This window comes from Mesoplodon mirus (genome assembly GCF_964341445.2).
Source record: "Mesoplodon mirus genome assembly, chromosome: 4".
In the NCBI taxonomy this organism is placed as follows: domain Eukaryota; kingdom Metazoa; phylum Chordata; class Mammalia; order Artiodactyla; family Ziphiidae; genus Mesoplodon; species Mesoplodon mirus.
This window is the reverse complement of record NC_138979.1, coordinates 142450246-142467459: the sequence shown is the minus strand read 5'-3', so window position 1 is coordinate 142467459 and position 17214 is coordinate 142450246. Positions and strand designations below refer to the sequence as shown.

General features: G+C 44.2%; 1 protein-coding gene across 6 annotated transcripts in view; it reads right to left on the bottom strand.

Annotated features, from left to right (window-relative positions):
• The window catches only part of SAMD4A (sterile alpha motif domain containing 4A), a 244396-nt gene that overhangs the window by 52329 nt on the left and 174853 nt on the right, over positions 1 to 17214 (bottom strand). For 4 of the 6 annotated variants that reach the window (XM_082619236.1, XM_082619239.1, XM_082619237.1 and 1 more), the window contains exon 4: positions 1508 to 1771. The exons of the other annotated variants lie outside the window; for them this stretch is intronic. In XM_082619236.1, the coding sequence (XP_082475362.1) occupies positions 1508 to 1771 (264 nt within the window). The remainder of the gene's footprint in view (positions 1 to 1507; positions 1772 to 17214) is intronic. 6 annotated transcript variants of the gene reach the window in all.

Here is a 17214-nt window from a genome sequence, read left to right as displayed (position 1 = left end):
CACTCCACTTGTCCAGATGCTCCACTTCACTCGGCAAGAAGCTAGTCCTGAGTAACCATGGCTTCTACCCCTCTTGGGCCAAGCGTGGCTGAGCCTCCCCTGCTACTCATCCCCCGGGGCTCAGCTGCTTGAACACAGAACCATGTAGCATAAACTGAAAAATGGGTTTTGGTAGGTCTCCAAAATTATGACACATTTCCCCGAGAACTGTGAAAGAGAAAGAAAAGAGGACACACATCCCCACCGTGCCAAAAGGAGCCATTGTTTTTGCTGCCTGTTAAACATCTTTAATGACCCATTTGTATCACCAGAGAGAGGAAAACGTCAAGATGTGTCCCACCCACTCTGGGCACTCAGCACAGTATCCACCACAGATTGTGGTGGGTTGGGAGGATGCTGGCCTGAGCAGCTGGGAGGGAGGAATGCTCCAGGGAAGTGTCTTTGTGTCAGATTCATGTCCCCTGGTGGGCAAGCTCCATTTTTCAGCCTGGTGCTCACTTACAACCAGCACCTGGGCAATGGCGGGCATCTCCCTGTGCCACGCTCCTGTGGTGGGGAGGAAACTCAGTACACAGCCTCCTATGTCAACACTGGTTCTTCTCAAGGGTACGATCAGAAACAGCACAACCTCAGGACTATGCATGCCAGCAACGAGGGCACCCTCAGAGCCTCCCCTCAGCATCGTAGTCCCAGGAGCACGACTAGCTCTTGTTTCTCCATCTAAGATTGTTATTAATGTGTCTCTGATGAGCATCTTTCCCTAAGGGCTTCCCAGCCCTTGAACAACTTGCATCTGAAACTACAGAATGTGCGTATCTTCTCTGAACCTACCATGGGTAATTTGGAAATCTCTATCTCCTGATGAGTATCTTTAGAAGAGGAGAGATTTACAGGGCAATGTAGGAACATTTACTTATGCTGCACAAAAGGCCTTTATCACCTGTATGCAAATTTGCTATCAGGCTTACAACACTGTCAGAGAGTCTCAGTGGTATTTTTTTCATGTCCCTTAAACAGATGCAGAGAAAAAGGGTTTGCAAGCTTCTTTGGATATCAAAGGAAAAGGGAGAGAGGAGAGAAAGCAACACTACGATTGTACACTAAGAGAGATTTGAAAAAAGATCCTGTGGTTTGTTTTGCTAAATTATCGACGGTTCCCTGGCCAAAGCAGTGAGGTAGAAGGCTGGAGCAGCTCAGCGTCTTTACAAACAGGGCAGACGGAGGAACGTACATGCAAACAGTAGATGCTATCACCGCCAGCTGTGACACATTTAATTGTCTGCAAGTCACTGCATTCGGAAAAAAAAAAAAAAGAGGATGTTGACCTCTCTTGCTCTTCCCAGGTTTTGGCAAGAAGCCCTGGAAGGGGAATCCGAGCCCTTTCCTCCGCGGTCAGCTCCGTCAGCCTGGGTGGGGGGGGCTCCTTCCTCTTCACTGCCTATCTCTCTTCTCACCCTCCTGATTCCATATAAAGGGATGGACTCTGTTGCCAGTGGCAGTCACTCACCTTTCATACCACTACCTTCTTCTTGGAATGTGTTACGAGCAGTGGTCTGATCTTCTAAGTGTTCACTCCCACCACTTCCTGAAGAGGCTACACTGCTTTGTGGTGACAGGGGGGCATGATCGGAGGGGAGGCACTGGGGTCCTCTAGCTCGTAAGTCCTCATGAGACATCCATCCATGTCCTAGAGGCTGGCTTGGCACATTGATGGGTGGGGTAAGGGACACAGATCGTTTCAAAGGGCTGTGGTGTGCCTGGCCTGAGAGAACTGGAAAAAAAAATAAAATGAAATAGGTTATTCCCCCCCCTTTAGCCTGGGCCGCAGAAGAACCCACAGTACCTCTTCACCCTGAGACATGGCGCTGTCTTATTACTGCATCCGTGGGCATGGGGTGGCCCTTCCCTTCGGGGGTGATTAAAAAGGATGCTGTCTGTACCTCTGGGTGGCTTGGGCTTCTCCAGGGAGGCTACATCTAGAGTGCCCAGACCTGTGCTTTTGTGGGTTGGGATCTGGGTTTAGTTCCAACTCTAGAAATCAGGATTTGGAGTAGTAGCCCCATACATCAGGTGAGGCTTGACAGCCTGGCTAAGTGGCCATCTGCCAAGACTGAAAAGAACATGTCCTGGATAATTTTTTTTTTTTGCAGGGGAGGAAACACACAAAATCCGACATTACCCATGTCGTTAAGGGTGGACTTCTGGAAGGGCAGGCAGGCCGGTCATCGTCGTTGGGGATCTTTGCTGGGCTGAGCTAGACGAAGTGGACTAGTCCTTCCAACCAGGAATCGGGGGAGCCATCACCTCTGAAGGGGGTGCAGGCTCAGCCCAACACTACCAGGGGTATACGGGACACAGCAGCTGTCCGTGAAAGGGCCGATACTTTCTCTTGGCTTCGCAGGTTAACGCCAAGCTTTATATTGAAAACACTTCCAGGTAACAAGGCGTTCATTCAGAAGCCAGTGGGCTGCTCTCAGTAAGCCGGGACTGGTTTCTACCAGCGTGCTCAGCCCTTCCGTGCAGGGGGCAACATCTGCGTAGCCCCCATTTTTAATTTCTTTTCCAGAAAACCAGGAAAAAGCAACAACTCACATATAACTAGTCAAATTAAATTGAGGTCATTCAAGGCAGGGATTTAACCAAAATCAATGCCGAGGGAGCCGACGTTACCCTTGGTTGGTTTTTCTGGGCGTGTAAAGTGACAACCTTACAAAATAAGTCTATTCATAACTTTCTCTCTGAGCTGGCTACTGACAGGTCCAGTTTATTTTGACTGCTGCAGTGTTCACATGGAATTGAGCCACATGCATTTTTAAACATTTTTCAGGGAAGCCATTAAGTTCCATCTCAGGCTCTATCCCCTCCAATGAGGTATGTACCCTCCCAAGTTCGGACTAGCAATGCTTTGCTGGCGTTCATTTTTGTGCGTTTTTTAGTCAGCGGACCTGACATCCCAATGTAAGAAGTTCTGCTTTCTGTTAAACCGCATTCTGGTGGGGCAGCACCGACACAGAGACCTGAACAGCAGGCTCCCTTGCCACCCACTTAAAAAGATAAAGACCAGAGCCGAAAGCCTGAGTGTTTGCAAAAAGTGTGTTTGGGGCAGTAGAGGTGAGGGCAGGCTGCTCCTGGTCAGCTGGCCTTAACCAGGCCCTGAGAGCCATGGGGCTCACACCTCTGCTGTCAGTGTTTCCGTTTGGCTTCATGTGGCCAGAAGGGCCGTCTTGTGTGTGAAAGAGGGACAATCAGAAGGGCTAGAAACTTCCTTATTAAGAAAAAAGGGAGGGAAAAAGGGAGGGAAAAAGGGAGCTGCCGCGTTTAGTATCTGTAACCTGAGAAATTTCTAATTTGGGTCAATTCTATCAAAGGCAAGGAATTATCATCTAACTTCAAAATATGCAAAGGGAACACTGTTAAAAATTTTTTTGGATCCTAACAGGCTGAAACAGCTTGCATTTCCACTAAATTAGACTATGGAAGAAACTATTTAAAAAGGCTCCCTGGAAAATGCATTGCTACCTGGTTGGATCCGAATTAGCAAGAGAAAAAGAAAAAGAAAAAAGAAAAAGCAGAAAAAGAAAAAAGAAAAAGGAAGCAGCAGCAAAAATGAAGAGAGAAGCCAATAGGAAGAAAAGCCAGACATCCAGAAAATTCATTTCATGCCTGTCTAAGTATTTATACAAAATTGGGCAGACTTGTTCAGGGCTGCCCCAAGTGCTGGGACTTTCCAGCTTAGATGTCTTTGCTTCCTGGTACCTCTGCAACCATTTCAGAATATCTGGTGGATGCTCTGAATGGTGCCAGCCAGGTGTGCCCAGAGGGGAAACGGGGGCTCCTCTTCACAGCCAGGATTAGAGTGAGCCCGAAACCATAAAAACAGGCCTTGCCAAAGAGAGACGCACAGCTCAGAGCTGCTGGAATCCTTAGCATTCCACCTGGTTAGAGGCTATAACTGAATCCATAACCATGAGTGGTAACACTGCTCAGAGAGTCCCCGTTTCTGGATGTGGAGAACAATACCAGACACAGGTAGCAGTTGAATTCTGTTATTAGATGAAGCCAATTTGTTTCTTTCCACCGAAAGTTTTCTTAAAATCCATGCTACCCTCCCACTGATGGGTGTCCTTGGGGAGGCTGTCAGTGTCCAAGGAATCTACTAAATGTTTACCTAACTTCCCAGGACTTATAGGGATTTGTTCATAGAAACCTACACCCATTTCTTCATATAACCTTGAGCTTGACCGAAACTACAGGGATTATGGCACAAACTTGGTTGGTCTCTGTCTCCAATAAAAATCAATTATACCTGAGGTACCAGGACCTTTTCCCAGGGACTTTCTACCTAAGGCCCCACCCTGTCTGTATCATAAAGATTCCCACAGCTGGCACCAAACTCAGAAATGTCCCCGTAGGAGCGAACCTGCCATAGCAACCAAGCACAATGCCTCTCGTTAAGCTTCTGGTTTGGTTTGCAGAGAGGGCCGTGGATTGAGAGCCAGCGGGGGCCCACACCTACATGAAAGCCAAGTTGTGCGGGGCAGACACCTCATTTCTCCAAAGGGAACTGAGGCCTGGAGGCAATACAGGCTCACCTTCCTGCGGGAAGGAGACTGGAGCAGGTGACAGGTCACCTGCCAACAAGGCCACTTTGGCGTGAAGACAAATCTTTAGGTAGAGGTAATGGTGATCGCGGAGCCAAATTTGGTATTACTTCAGGTGCTGGAGTACTTTGTTTGGCATAAAATAGCAGACGAAAGAATAAACGCCATGGACAGAAAGAGTGTGAGAAAACAGGCCACACAGCGGTGGAATGAATGAGGTGGCCCGGGGCAAAGGGTGGATGGCTATCCCATGGCTCCTTTTTTCTTTTCAACCGAAAGAACTCATCTGAAGTGGTGGTAAATAGAGGAAGAATGGATATTCAGGCAAAAATAAATAAATAAAATTCCTTTCCCTATGAGTAGGGAGGCGAGAGCAGTGAAGTCAGGCTTCTGAGAAGCTCTTCACACTGTGTTAGCTGCCCCAGAATAACTCTAGCTAGAGGCAGACCTTTGGAATGTTCTCGCTTGCTGACTCCTGCACGCCAGACAACAGCAGCGCTCCATTCAGACTTAAGCTGCCCCAGAGTAATATTCAAATGATGCAGAATTAAACACACCTTGCCCAAAAATCTCACTATTGATTAGAAGTTGGCAAGTTCCAGCTGAACCGAGGTCCTGAATTTTGTGACTTTATAATAATGAGCGCCGGAGGGACAACATATTTCAGGGGGGATTCATTCTAACAATTGCCCAGGGGGGCAAAATTGTGACTCTTGCTCTTGAAAAAACTGAAGCTAAAACTTAATACTGTGTAGAGTGTATAGAGCCCGTATCGCTTATATTTTTAGGAGTAGGAAATCTCAGGTATGTACACACATATATGTATGTATGTGTACATATGACAGTAGAGTACTATAATAGTTGGAACATTTATAACTTCAAGTGAACTAAAAATAAATAATAAATATTGAGCAAGTCTAGTTGAAATATGGGAAAAGCAGCTAAAAATAATCTTGCTTCAGCAGTGGAGCAGTATGATGTGAGGACAGAGGGTCTTATAATCTGGCAATAAACTCTGTCATACCTTATGATTTCTTTTTCATCTCCAAGCACCTTTCATAAGACTACTTTCAACACATTTTTAGGGGAAAATACGATACCTGGCGCTGGGTTCTGTTCTTTTAAGTATTTTCTTGAAAGCCTGGAAATCAGATTTCTTTCCCCTTTCCTTTGACCAAACTTGACTTTGCCTTGATTTTTAGCTATTGAAATTAGGTTCAGGAAAAGACTTTTCAAGATAGACTCTTTTAAGAAAATTAGGTATAACTACTTCTCCTGCCTTCTAATATGACAAATAATGGGGTGTGTGGAAAGAGGAAGGTTTGGGATATGGGCCCAGCTTTTCCTTGGTCCACTGTTAGGTTAAGGATTGTACCCCACTGTCAAGGAGTGAAGTGATCCTCATACACAAACAGTTCGGACGACTGAAGCTCAACTCTTACACTGAAACTTTCTCCTAACAAACAGTAACGGAGATCTTTCAACGATACATTGCATACTCCTCTGTTTTCCTTAAATTTATACAGTGAATGCAAGTAATGCTTTAAAATTAGTATTATGAGCATAGATTAATAACATTTCAGAGCTGCAAGGCCCTGAAAGGCAATGTAATCCAATAATCCCTATGTTGTGAGCTGGGGGCCCCTGGGTAGTGGAAGGACCTGGGAATCCCTACGTGCACCGGTTAGTAGATGAGACGCTGTGCTATACGTGGTTTTTATAGGTATGTAGAGTATTAAAATTAATAAAATATAAATTCATTTATAGTTGCTGAATTCATAGCTCTTTTTGTCATTTTTTTCATCATCAGATTTGAAGTACAATTATTGTTTTACGGGGATCCCAGTTTTTTGTTAAAAACTGAGGCCCAAACTCAATAAATGATAGAGATGACTGCTATTCTCCACTGTGTTTGCTGAGCTCTACGGGGAACCTAGTGGCCTCGGGAACTCGTATGTTTAAAGTCCTCTGGTGCCTTTCACAGTTATACTACCTCCTCAAGTTCACTCCACCACCAGGTCTCATTGCTACCACTGTGAGTTTCCACCTATCTCCAGGCTCAGCATTTTGCCCTGGAGTCTAGAAGCTAGACTGCTGAAGCTGATTTCCTTTTGAATAAGGGCATTAAGTACACCCATACTCCTAATGTCATTCTCTTTCATCAAACACAATAACCTGTCTTCTCAACCCAAGGTTGGGCTCTGCAGCCTCATCAGGCCCTCATGAGTTCAGCCACATAGACATGATTTGCAATTTCACTCTTCTTTCTTCTTAAGCCAGTCTCTCCATTTCTAATTCAAGAAGTTGACCTTCACAGAAACACTTAATGCTTTGTTAATTTTTCAAATTCTAGACGCTCATGTGACAGAATTCAATCTAATTGCTAGTATGACTAAACTTTACAAAAACAACTCATTCTAATTTAGGGATTTTAAAAAATAGAATGAGGAAATCAAGTATTTACATATTATTTTAAAATATTAACTTAGAATTTCTTTCCTGAATGAAAAGGTCCAGGTCAATTCCCTACTCGGGTGATACATGTTATGTGTGTCAACAGGCTATGAAAAAGCACGGGGAATATTCTACTTACATGTTGCTAATGGCATACTTTAACAATATTTTCTAGACCTGCTCCCAAAAGAAATTCAGCAGCATCAGTAGAAACTTTGGTGAATACACCAATTTGAGAGTTTTGCTGCAGGGGGTGGTTTGATACTTGTCAAGTTGAAAGGAGAAAAAGCTCAAGCCATTGCCAGCTATAAAATAGCTATGGCTATTGTTTCAAGGTTACTGGGGAGAGTGTTTCTGTTCATTCCCTTAGTTTAGGCCTGCTTAACAGGCATCTTTCGGGTGCCATCCCAAGAGTTTCTTCTGAGAACACTGATTTCAGAGCATCTAAGGAACTGTTACTGAAGGCTTTCCATTTTCAAAGAGTAGAGTTCTGCTAACAGCACTTGTATGCCTAGGCATCTGCTTTGTAAAAAAGCCAACATCCCTGAGTAAGGCTCAGTGGCGAAATGACATTAGACCCTCGACTCCTCTTCTTTAGTTGGTTTTGTGGTGCCACAACCAGTAATCTGAGGCCCTGTGGTGGGAATCTTTGGGGAAGAAAAGATTAATAGTACTGCAAGAATACATAAAAAAAAAAAAACTTGGGTATTTAATCAGTGACATCATGCAAAAAAAAGACAACACCAGTCACATTCATGGCCAAGAACAGATTTGTGTCGGGAGTTGGAGGGGGAAGGGAATATTAATTATTACGGTTAAAATTAACATGCTCCGTCTCATTGCTTCAGGGAATAGATTAAAAGCAAATCTGAAAGGTTATATGCCTCCACTCTGCATGCTTGTGCCCTGCTTCTTGTCCAAAAGTTTGGAAAACCAGTGCTCACAACATCTGGACACCAGAAGATGATTCCCCCAAACAGCTTTAGACTCCACCTCATCCTGGGGGAAGAAGAAAGAGCATGCTACAAAGCAAAGATGTAGGGGGCGGACCGGGTGTTCCCAACAAGCCCAGGGAGGAAGCCACACGCTCTCTGAAGAGAAAGTATACACTCGCCTATGCAACAAAACAAAACAAATGGAGGCTCTAGAAGAAGACAGAGCCGCAAAGAACATGCCAACAAGGCTGACAGATACACACTGCCAAATCTCTTTTTCCCCGTTCAGTATCATTTTCATACCATATTTAAGTGAATGCATTCTGACGCAGGGAAAAGCACCTGGAGAGGTTTTTCCATGATGTGAGTCCTTGTCACTGGTGTCAGCCCTTATTACTCCACAGAAGGCTTGGCCTTTGGGCAGAGCAAAGATGTATGTTTCTGCCTTCACATTATCACTTAAACATTTAGGCTTTTAAGAAGTAAATTAGAATGTTTCTGGCAGACTTTTATTGCTGCATTAATCTTTTGTACATTTCATCTGTCCTCTTTTGTCAGTTTCTATAATGGCAAAACTGGGTGTCATCCAGTAGAAAATCCATTTTAGAAAACTGCTGTTTGACTTTACATTGTCATTATTTATAAGTTAGACAAGAAGCCAATATATTCATTTTATAGAAATCAGTAGAATCTTACAAGTTGAACTTCAAACCAAGCAGTCCTAAAAGGAAACTGCCCAAATCCTCTCATTCCATTCTATCAAAACCAATGACACCAACTATGGAAGTAACTTGACACCACTGAAGCAGATGTTTCAGCCAATTCGAGGGACTGTGGAATCAACCCAGCCATTTGTAAGGTTCCTGTATATTGGGTTCACTTCTACTTTCCTGAAATATTTTCCTTTTCATATCTATAGTTATATCTATATGTGCTTAACCCTTAGGCTTCTTAGACCTTATGTTTGTCCGTGGAATTTCTACTCATGTGGTGAGTGAAGAGTTTAGACAGAGTTGCAGAATTTGAATCATTTTGATTATGACACCAAGTAAAGAAAATATTTGAGCCAAGCAAGTGGCTAGGAGTGGACTGAAGCAGCTATTTCCTTTTTTGTTTACCAGTGTGTCCATAAAAATGCTCCAGTCACTGTGTTTAAGGAAGAGACTAGAGAAACTCAGAAAGTTAGATGTTTGATGACAAAACTACCCTCCTACCCCTTTCTTAAAAGATAACTCTCAAATTGTAATCACTGTTACCTCAGCTCACGTGTCTATCCAAGAAGTGCTTCTTAGGTTTACAAAATGCACTGTCCATCCTGTGTTTAACACTCCCCAGTTGTTGACTGAATGCGGGTACCAACAAAGCAATCCAAGTTTGGAACTGCAATAGCCAGGGTTTCATGACTGAGCAACCAAACCCCCCCTCAGAGCATCAATCCCAAGGCCACTACCAGAGTCACTGAACAAATCATCAGGGTATCCTTTTGCATCTTGACACCACCGGCAGCACTTGTCCAGAGGAGAAGGGGGTCACACTTAAAAGGGGCTTCCAAAGGATACTTTGGAGTCTTGTCTACTAACTCCTGTCTTGAGCTGAACTACTGGCAAAGTCTTCACTGCCACTGGAGCTTAAAAGGCTCCCAGATAAGAGGGCAAGGTGGCTCTTAAATGCAACAGCACTGATTAGGCAAGGACTGGCATCATTAGAAGATGCCAAAATCCTACTGCCATCAGGGTCTCTACTCAGCACCAGCCAAACGCAGGACCGGTGCCAGGATTTCAGAGTGTGAAACTCTGAACTTGGCCTTGATTAAGCAGCAATCTTTTTTCTTTTCTTTCTAGTGTTAGGAGATGGGTTATAAATAATTAGAAATGTATTATGCAGTCCTGACTAATTCTTAACTTAGTTCCTTGATAGAAGAATGAGAACTGGAGATTCTCAGCATTTCGGCCGGCAATTTACTGATGAGGGAATTGGTTCTTGTTTTCATTAAAGCATTCAATCAAATGTCAAGTGTAACAATACACATAAATGACCATTCAAGAAAAAAAACCCCACAATTTGAGCTTACACTGCTAATTAGATTATTTTTGGGGGGTGTTAATTAAGAGAAATTGGATGGTTTGGGTTCTCCTGGTTTCTTAATTATATTTGATTGCATCACCATGTGATTCAAGACAAGCTATTGAGGCTTCACGCATCCCAATTCCCACCTTCTCTTCACCTTCAGCCTCTTCTCAAATTCTAAACGGTCACAACCTGACCCTGTGGGTGTTGGGACACAGTGAGATTGGTACTGTGTTTGTAAAATTGATTTACTGCGATCTGTAATCACACATAACGATTTGAATTTTTGACTTGGCACCGCATTTTTCATTTAAACCGGACCGTTCTTCTCTATCCCAGAGAAACAGCGTTTACGTAATTGCTCTCAACTCATCGACTTGGGTATTATAAATCAGTCCTGCAATAAAAGACTTCCAGAGACACTGCAAGCATGAGGTTCCTGGCATAATTCAGGCCCCAGGACTGTTCTAGTTTAAGGACAGGAATTGAACAGCATTCATTTCTTATTGGGTACGAGATGGGGAGGGCTGTCTGGAGCCTTAAGATCCAGGCAGCAAAGAGAACAGGCTGTAGGGCGATCAGGGGGGCTGGGCTGACCCCAGACAGCCAGCTCAGATCCACAGGTCTCTTTGCTTGTCTACTTCTATGTCCACCTTGACCTGCATACAAACTATACAGTGTGTGTTCCTCTATTATGTCTTATATATCACTGATCCTCCGTATTCACAGATTCTGTATTTGCGAATTCACCTATTTGCTAAAAATTTCTTGTAACCAAAAATGAACATTCGCAGCATTGTCATTGTCATTCACGGACCTGTGCAGACTGGCAAAAAATGAGTCCTTGGAGCACGTGTTCCTGGCTGGAGTCGAACAGGCCTTGTTGCTCAGCCTTCCCATGTCAGTTCTCATACTGTAAACCAGTGTCCTTTACAAGGTTGTTCAGTGCCATGTTTTTCTAACTTCGCTGTTTTTCGTTTGTGATTTACTGTTTAAAATTGCCTCCAAGTGTAGGGCTGGTGTGCTGGCTAGTGTTGCTCAGTGCAAGAGGCTGTGATGTGCTTTAGGGAGAAAACACATGTATTGGACAAGTTTTGTTTAGCATGAGTAAGAGTGCTGTTGGCCTTGAATGCAGATATTAATGCATCAACAATATGTATTAAATAAGATGTCTTTAAACATATATAAAATAATGTTATGTATTGATATGTCAATGAAAATGTCATGAGGTTTGCAGGAACCTAGCCTAGTATTTCCCCTAGCAGCAGGGGGGTTCAGTGTTCGCTAATTCAGTGTCCACAGGGACTTCATAGAACATCAGCACTGCAACTAATGAGAACTGACTAATATAGATATGGATAAAATTCTTCATTCCGTCTTCCATCCTGGAGCATTTTTGTCTTAGGCTAGCAGTTCTCAACCTTGGCTGCACATTCAACCCCTCTGGAGCCTTAAAAAAAATTTCAATGCCCAGATCCCAGCCCAGACCAAGTAACTGAAAATCCCTGTAATGGAGTCAGAGCATTCATACTTTCTCATGCACATGAGTGGTTTTAATGGCTAGCCAGGCTGAGAACCACCGTCCTGGGCTGTCTTCTTATCTCAGTGTTCCCCTCAAACTCTGCCCACATCCTGGACATTGAAAACCTCCCCAGGTTGGCCGCCTGGTCTTAATAAAATGCCCCCAAAGAATGGGCATTTTTTTACTCTTTAAGTCACTTCAAAAGAAAACATACACATCATCGCTTTGGCTTCACATGCAGAATTCTGCTCAGGCTCTTCAGTCCAGGATTTTATCACTCTTGTCCTGCCCTCCAGGTAAAATAGATATTTTGGAACCAGAATTCCAACGTGAATGATATCTGGGCAGAAATTTCTGAAGACTCCCTATACAATGTTTTGACTCCTGGGCAATAGTGCCTGCCTCTTGCTGTGGCCATTTCATCCTTGCTAGGCAGGAAGAGAGGGTCAGGGGTCAGCCTCAGGCTCTCTCTGGACATGAATCAGCTGCAGAAAGCTCTGAGTACATTTTCTCTTGGTCTGAAAATTCGGTAGGTGAGAGCATAACTGATTCACAAACAGCAAAAAATGTGTTCTAGACCCATGGACCAGTAGCATCAGCAACATCTGGGAACTTGTTAGAAAGGCTGGACTCTTAGGCCTCACCCCAGACCCAGAATTAGGACCTGCATTTTAAGATCCCAAGAGATTTGTGTGCACATTCAAGGTTAAGATGTACTGGCTACACACCCAGCTCTGACTTACTGGCTTGACACCTGTTCTGTTGACACTGGGGGTGGCATCATCTACATCAAATGCAGCCTGCTGAAGTAAGAATTTGGGATTTGGGTTGGAAGACATATGGCCATTCTGTGCCTCAGTTTTCTCCAGCAGTAGCTATCAAAGGCTCCATCATAAGATTGCTGAAAAATTAAATCATTTACTGTACATGAAAGTGTTTTTTAAACTGTAAAGTCCTACAGAAATATTAGTTGTTAGTCGTCAGAGTAAGAATAAACCAATATAAACCAACACTGCTAACTGAAAGATCAACTCAAAGTACTAGCCAGTCTAATGATATTCATAGAGCATTTTCAGTGTATTATGTGCAGTATGAAAAATATCTCTGATTGCTTGATAGTGTTTCAGAGATTTACAAGAGATGAATTTTCTACCGTGGCCTGTTATACCAAAAGAAGTGTCTTCCTTGTTTTTTCAGAATTCTTATCTACAGACAATCTTTTCTCTGCCCCAATCAGAATAACGTTCCTTTGATTCAGACTCAACTTGGTCTTTCCTTTCCTCCCACTCATTTTAAGTGCTCGCATTTCATTTCCATTTTGGAGGGTCAGGGCACGTGAATCACCTTCTTTTCCATTAAAGAAAAGAACCCCTCGGGGCCTCCCTGGTGGCGCAGTGGTTGAGAGTCCGCCTGCCGATGCAGGGGATACGGGTTCGTGCCCCGGTCTGGGAGGATCCCATGTGCCGCGGAGCGGCTGGGCCCGTGGGCCATGGCCGCTGGGCCTGCGCATCCGGAGCCTGTGCTCCGCGGCGGGAGAGGCCACAACAGTGAGAGGCCCGCATACCGCAAAAAGAAAAAAAAAAAAAAAAAAAAAGAAAAGAACCCCTCGGGCTTCCCTGGTGGCGCAGTGGTTGAGAGTCTACCTGTCGATGCAGGGGACGCGGGTTTGTGCCCTGGTCCGGGAAGATCCCACATGCCGCGGAGCGACTGGGCCCATGAGCCATGGCCGCTGAGGCTGCGCGTCCAGAGCCTGTGCTCCGCAATGGGAGGCCACAACAGTGAGAGGCCCGCATACCGCCAAAAAAAAAAAAAAAAAGAAAGAACCCCTCACGAGACCTTCTCTTTGTCCTGATAGTGGTAAGCAACACCGATTGCCAGAAGTCCTTATTGAAGATTCTAAGTACTTCCATTATATTTAGAAATTCAAGCTAAGAACGTATAACACAGCTAGGTGACACTGGGTTCCTCATATACAAAACAAGGAGGTTGGACTAGATGAACTCCTTCCTTCCTTCATTCATCAGACATTTGTTGGGTGCCCATGTGTCAAGCTCTACAAGCTGAGGGCACAACATTGAAAAAGCCATTACAGCCCAGAGGATGATCTCTCAGCCCCTCCCTAAGCCAATCTGCTATGATGCTATTAGCATATTTATGCAGTGCCATTCTCATTTGGACAAGATATTTTCCTCGCATTGTTTATTTCCCCCTGTTTTTAAAAAAGTCTGCCTTGTAATACTGATAGGACAGCCAGCGAGGGTGTCAGGGTAAAGGAGCTGCCAGCTGCTCACCGCAGACTACACTCTGCACCAGGGAAGGCACTAGCTGATCTCATCCCTCCCCTTCCTGGCTCACCCCACCGCTCTCCTTTCTCCCGCACGTTTTAGGCTTTCACGGAAGGGTGACTGAACGAATGAATGCTCTGTCTCTTTAGTCTCTTTCTTTCTTCCCGGCCCTAGGCTGGAGATACTGTACTGTCCTTTCCCCAAACACAAGCCAAAAGCACATCCTTAGGACCACCTTTCCTGAACCTTCTCCCTGAAGAGGAGGCCACACGAGGGCGGGCACCACCGCAGCACCGGCTACCATCACAGAGGCCGGCCGAGTGTGGAGCACTGCCAAATGCGTCCTCACACTGTTCCAGCCACTCCTCAGTTAATGCCCTACGCGGTGGGTCTATCGTTACTCCTCCCCCACGTACAAACACACAAACACACGTTTCCCCGAGAGGAGGCTGAGGTGCAGAGGGTAAGGGGCTTGGCAAAGATCACACAGCTAGGAAGGGGCGAGGGCCAGGTTTCAAAGCCCAAGGTTCTCTGACTTGCAAGCTTGCCTTGTGTTCTTCAGCCCAACTCCACACTGTTTCTCATGGAAGAAAGAACTCCAGCCCTGACACTGGGCCTTGACACTGAACACTCAATATCCAAAACCCCGAGCAGGTCCACTGCCTCCTCATTCAGGGTCTCATAGTATTCATCTGGAAAATAGTTATAACAATGATAATACCTCTCCTACCCACCTCCCAGGGTTGCTGTGGGATCACATGCTGCCCGTATTATCTATCCATCCATCCATCCATCCATCCATCCATCCATCCATCCATCCATCTATCCATCAATCCAATACTCGCTGAGCATCTGCTCTGTGTAGGGCATATGCTGGGTATTAGGAAGGATGACGAAGGCCCACTAAGATGATGTATGCAAGATCCTTTTGAAATAAACTTTTTACCTGCCTGCAACAAGGGTTTAAGCTAACTGCCTTATTCACTCACTCATCCAACAAACACTTAGCTAACATTTCTATGCACAGGGCACTATGCTAGTGACTAGGGCTACAGGCGCCAAAAAAGAGAATAATAAAAGACAGGGCAACAGATGCAAACAGTATCTTCTATCACTTATTAAGCCATCACCTTCTATCATTCAGAAGCACACAGCTGCTAGGAGCTGTAAGGCAGTGTTAATATTTTAAGTAACACTTTGTATGAAGGTGAAGAACTGCTGAAGGAAGTAAAAATTTTAGGTGATTTCAATTTCAATGAATTTGCTACAGTATCTCAAGGACTAATCAGAGTTTTTGAGGAGGTGGTAATGCACCAGGACCAAGATGCCTCTCTGAATCCTGGTTCTCCATTTTAGAATGACAGTGTCAGGAGAAATGCATAAAAATCAGAAAAGCTCTTCTCTTCTTTCTTGCTTCTATGGTAAATGTGCATGTTGTTTCTTTGGCTATTCCATGCAGTCACTTAAAATCCGCAGCTCTGAGTAGCATGAAGATTCTCTATAACTGAATTAGAAATCACCTGCTCAGCTGCCTGGGAAGCATCTCTTTTCCACTTGGGCTTTCCCTGACTGGCTCACAGAGTTTATGGTTTTGGTCTTCTGTGGGTGTTCTGAGGACAGAGTCAGATGAGCATTTGCATAAAAAAGCCAAACCAAGATCCTTTCATTTTAAGTTAAAGGCTAGAGGGAATTCCCTGGAGGTCCAGTGGTTAGGACTCCATGCTTCCACTGCAGGGGGCACATGTTAGACCCCTGGTCTGGGAACTAAGATCCTGCTTGCTGCACAGCATGGCCAAAACAAACAAACAACAAAAAAATTAAATGCTAGAGGAGCAGCAGACTTAAGAGAAACAAACTAGTTTTTTTTCCCCCTTCAAAGATGTAAGATAACCATGAAGTTTCCCTAAATAGAAAGCTGTGCTTCAAGAAGCATCCCCATAAAATGAACACGGACTCACCAGGTGCCCAATAGGGTGGCTATAGAGCTCCTCATTCCTGAGTCAAGCCCTTAAGAGAATTGGTAGAGGCATAAAACAATGCCAATGTTTTATTTTTATTTTTACTTTATTTTTTAAAGATTTTTTGATCTGTACCATTTTTAAAGTCTTTATTGAATTTGTTACAATATTGCTTCTGTTCTTTTATGTTTTGCTCTTTTGGCCATGAGGCACGTGGGATCTTAGCTCCCCGACCAGGGATCGAACCTGCACCCCCTGCATTGGAAGGTGAGGTCTTAACCACTGGACCACCAGGGAAGTCCCCCTATGTTTTATTGAAAAGTCGTTGTTGTTGTTTAGATACCCAATGGAGTTGGTCCTGATGGGGTTTTAAAGATGGTGTTGCATTTCTTAGGCCCTTCCTCCAAGAATATTATTTTCAGAAGACTGGAAGGTGTCAGGAGCACCAAAATTTGTTTTCCTCATTTATTTAATCCCCAACTATCTCAGAATTCCAGAACTTTAAAAGAGGAAGGGACTTCTTTAAGAATATGATTTAGAAATCATCCAGTCTACCCCCTTGCCATTTTATCACTTAAGGAACCAGAGGCTGAAAGAGATAACAGCAATTGCCAAGGTCACTCAACAAAATTGATATTGAAGCTAATACTAGAGCCCCTATGTTTTTGGTCTTTATCATTCAAATTATATCAATGGTCATTAGTCTTTATATCAATGTCATTGATAGAGAGGGGGAGATTAATAGATCTGTGATTTAAAACAGATAATCCCTCGTTTAACACCAGAGTAACACACTGCAGGACCCCAATGTTGAGGCCTATGTACAACGTCATAAACAATGCAACCCAAACACAGCAGGGTCTAGGGTCTCCATAAACAACAGTGTGCCATTGGGTTTTTCCAGAAGCAGAGCTGTTGCATCTTCACAGTGGGTTGGCATTTTCCAGTTCTGGGCACTCTGTGCACCTGTTTTTCTCATATTGGCTGCCTACCACTGTTCAGCCATCCGCCACTCAAGACCTGCCACAGGACGCTCTTGTTTTTGCCAAAGTGGTCAGAGAGATTGCCAGCACTGATGTGAAGTCAGGTATTGTCTGGAGATTGGAAAAAGCAACACCTTCTTCAGCCAGAATCTTCACCAGTGGAAGGCTGGTTTCTCTACTACAGTTAATCCTATTAATCAGTTTGGGTTGTATTTATTTAATTCTGTGGTTTGTATTGTGACAATATATTTATGCAGCTGTTTAAAACTGGGATGTCTATATGTATACCTGGAAGCCATCATTTATATACCTAATTATCTAATGAATTGACCAATCTGCCATTTGAAAAGATTGGGCAATTTCACAGGGATGTCACTATCGTAACACCTGGGCCCTAGAGATGGTGATT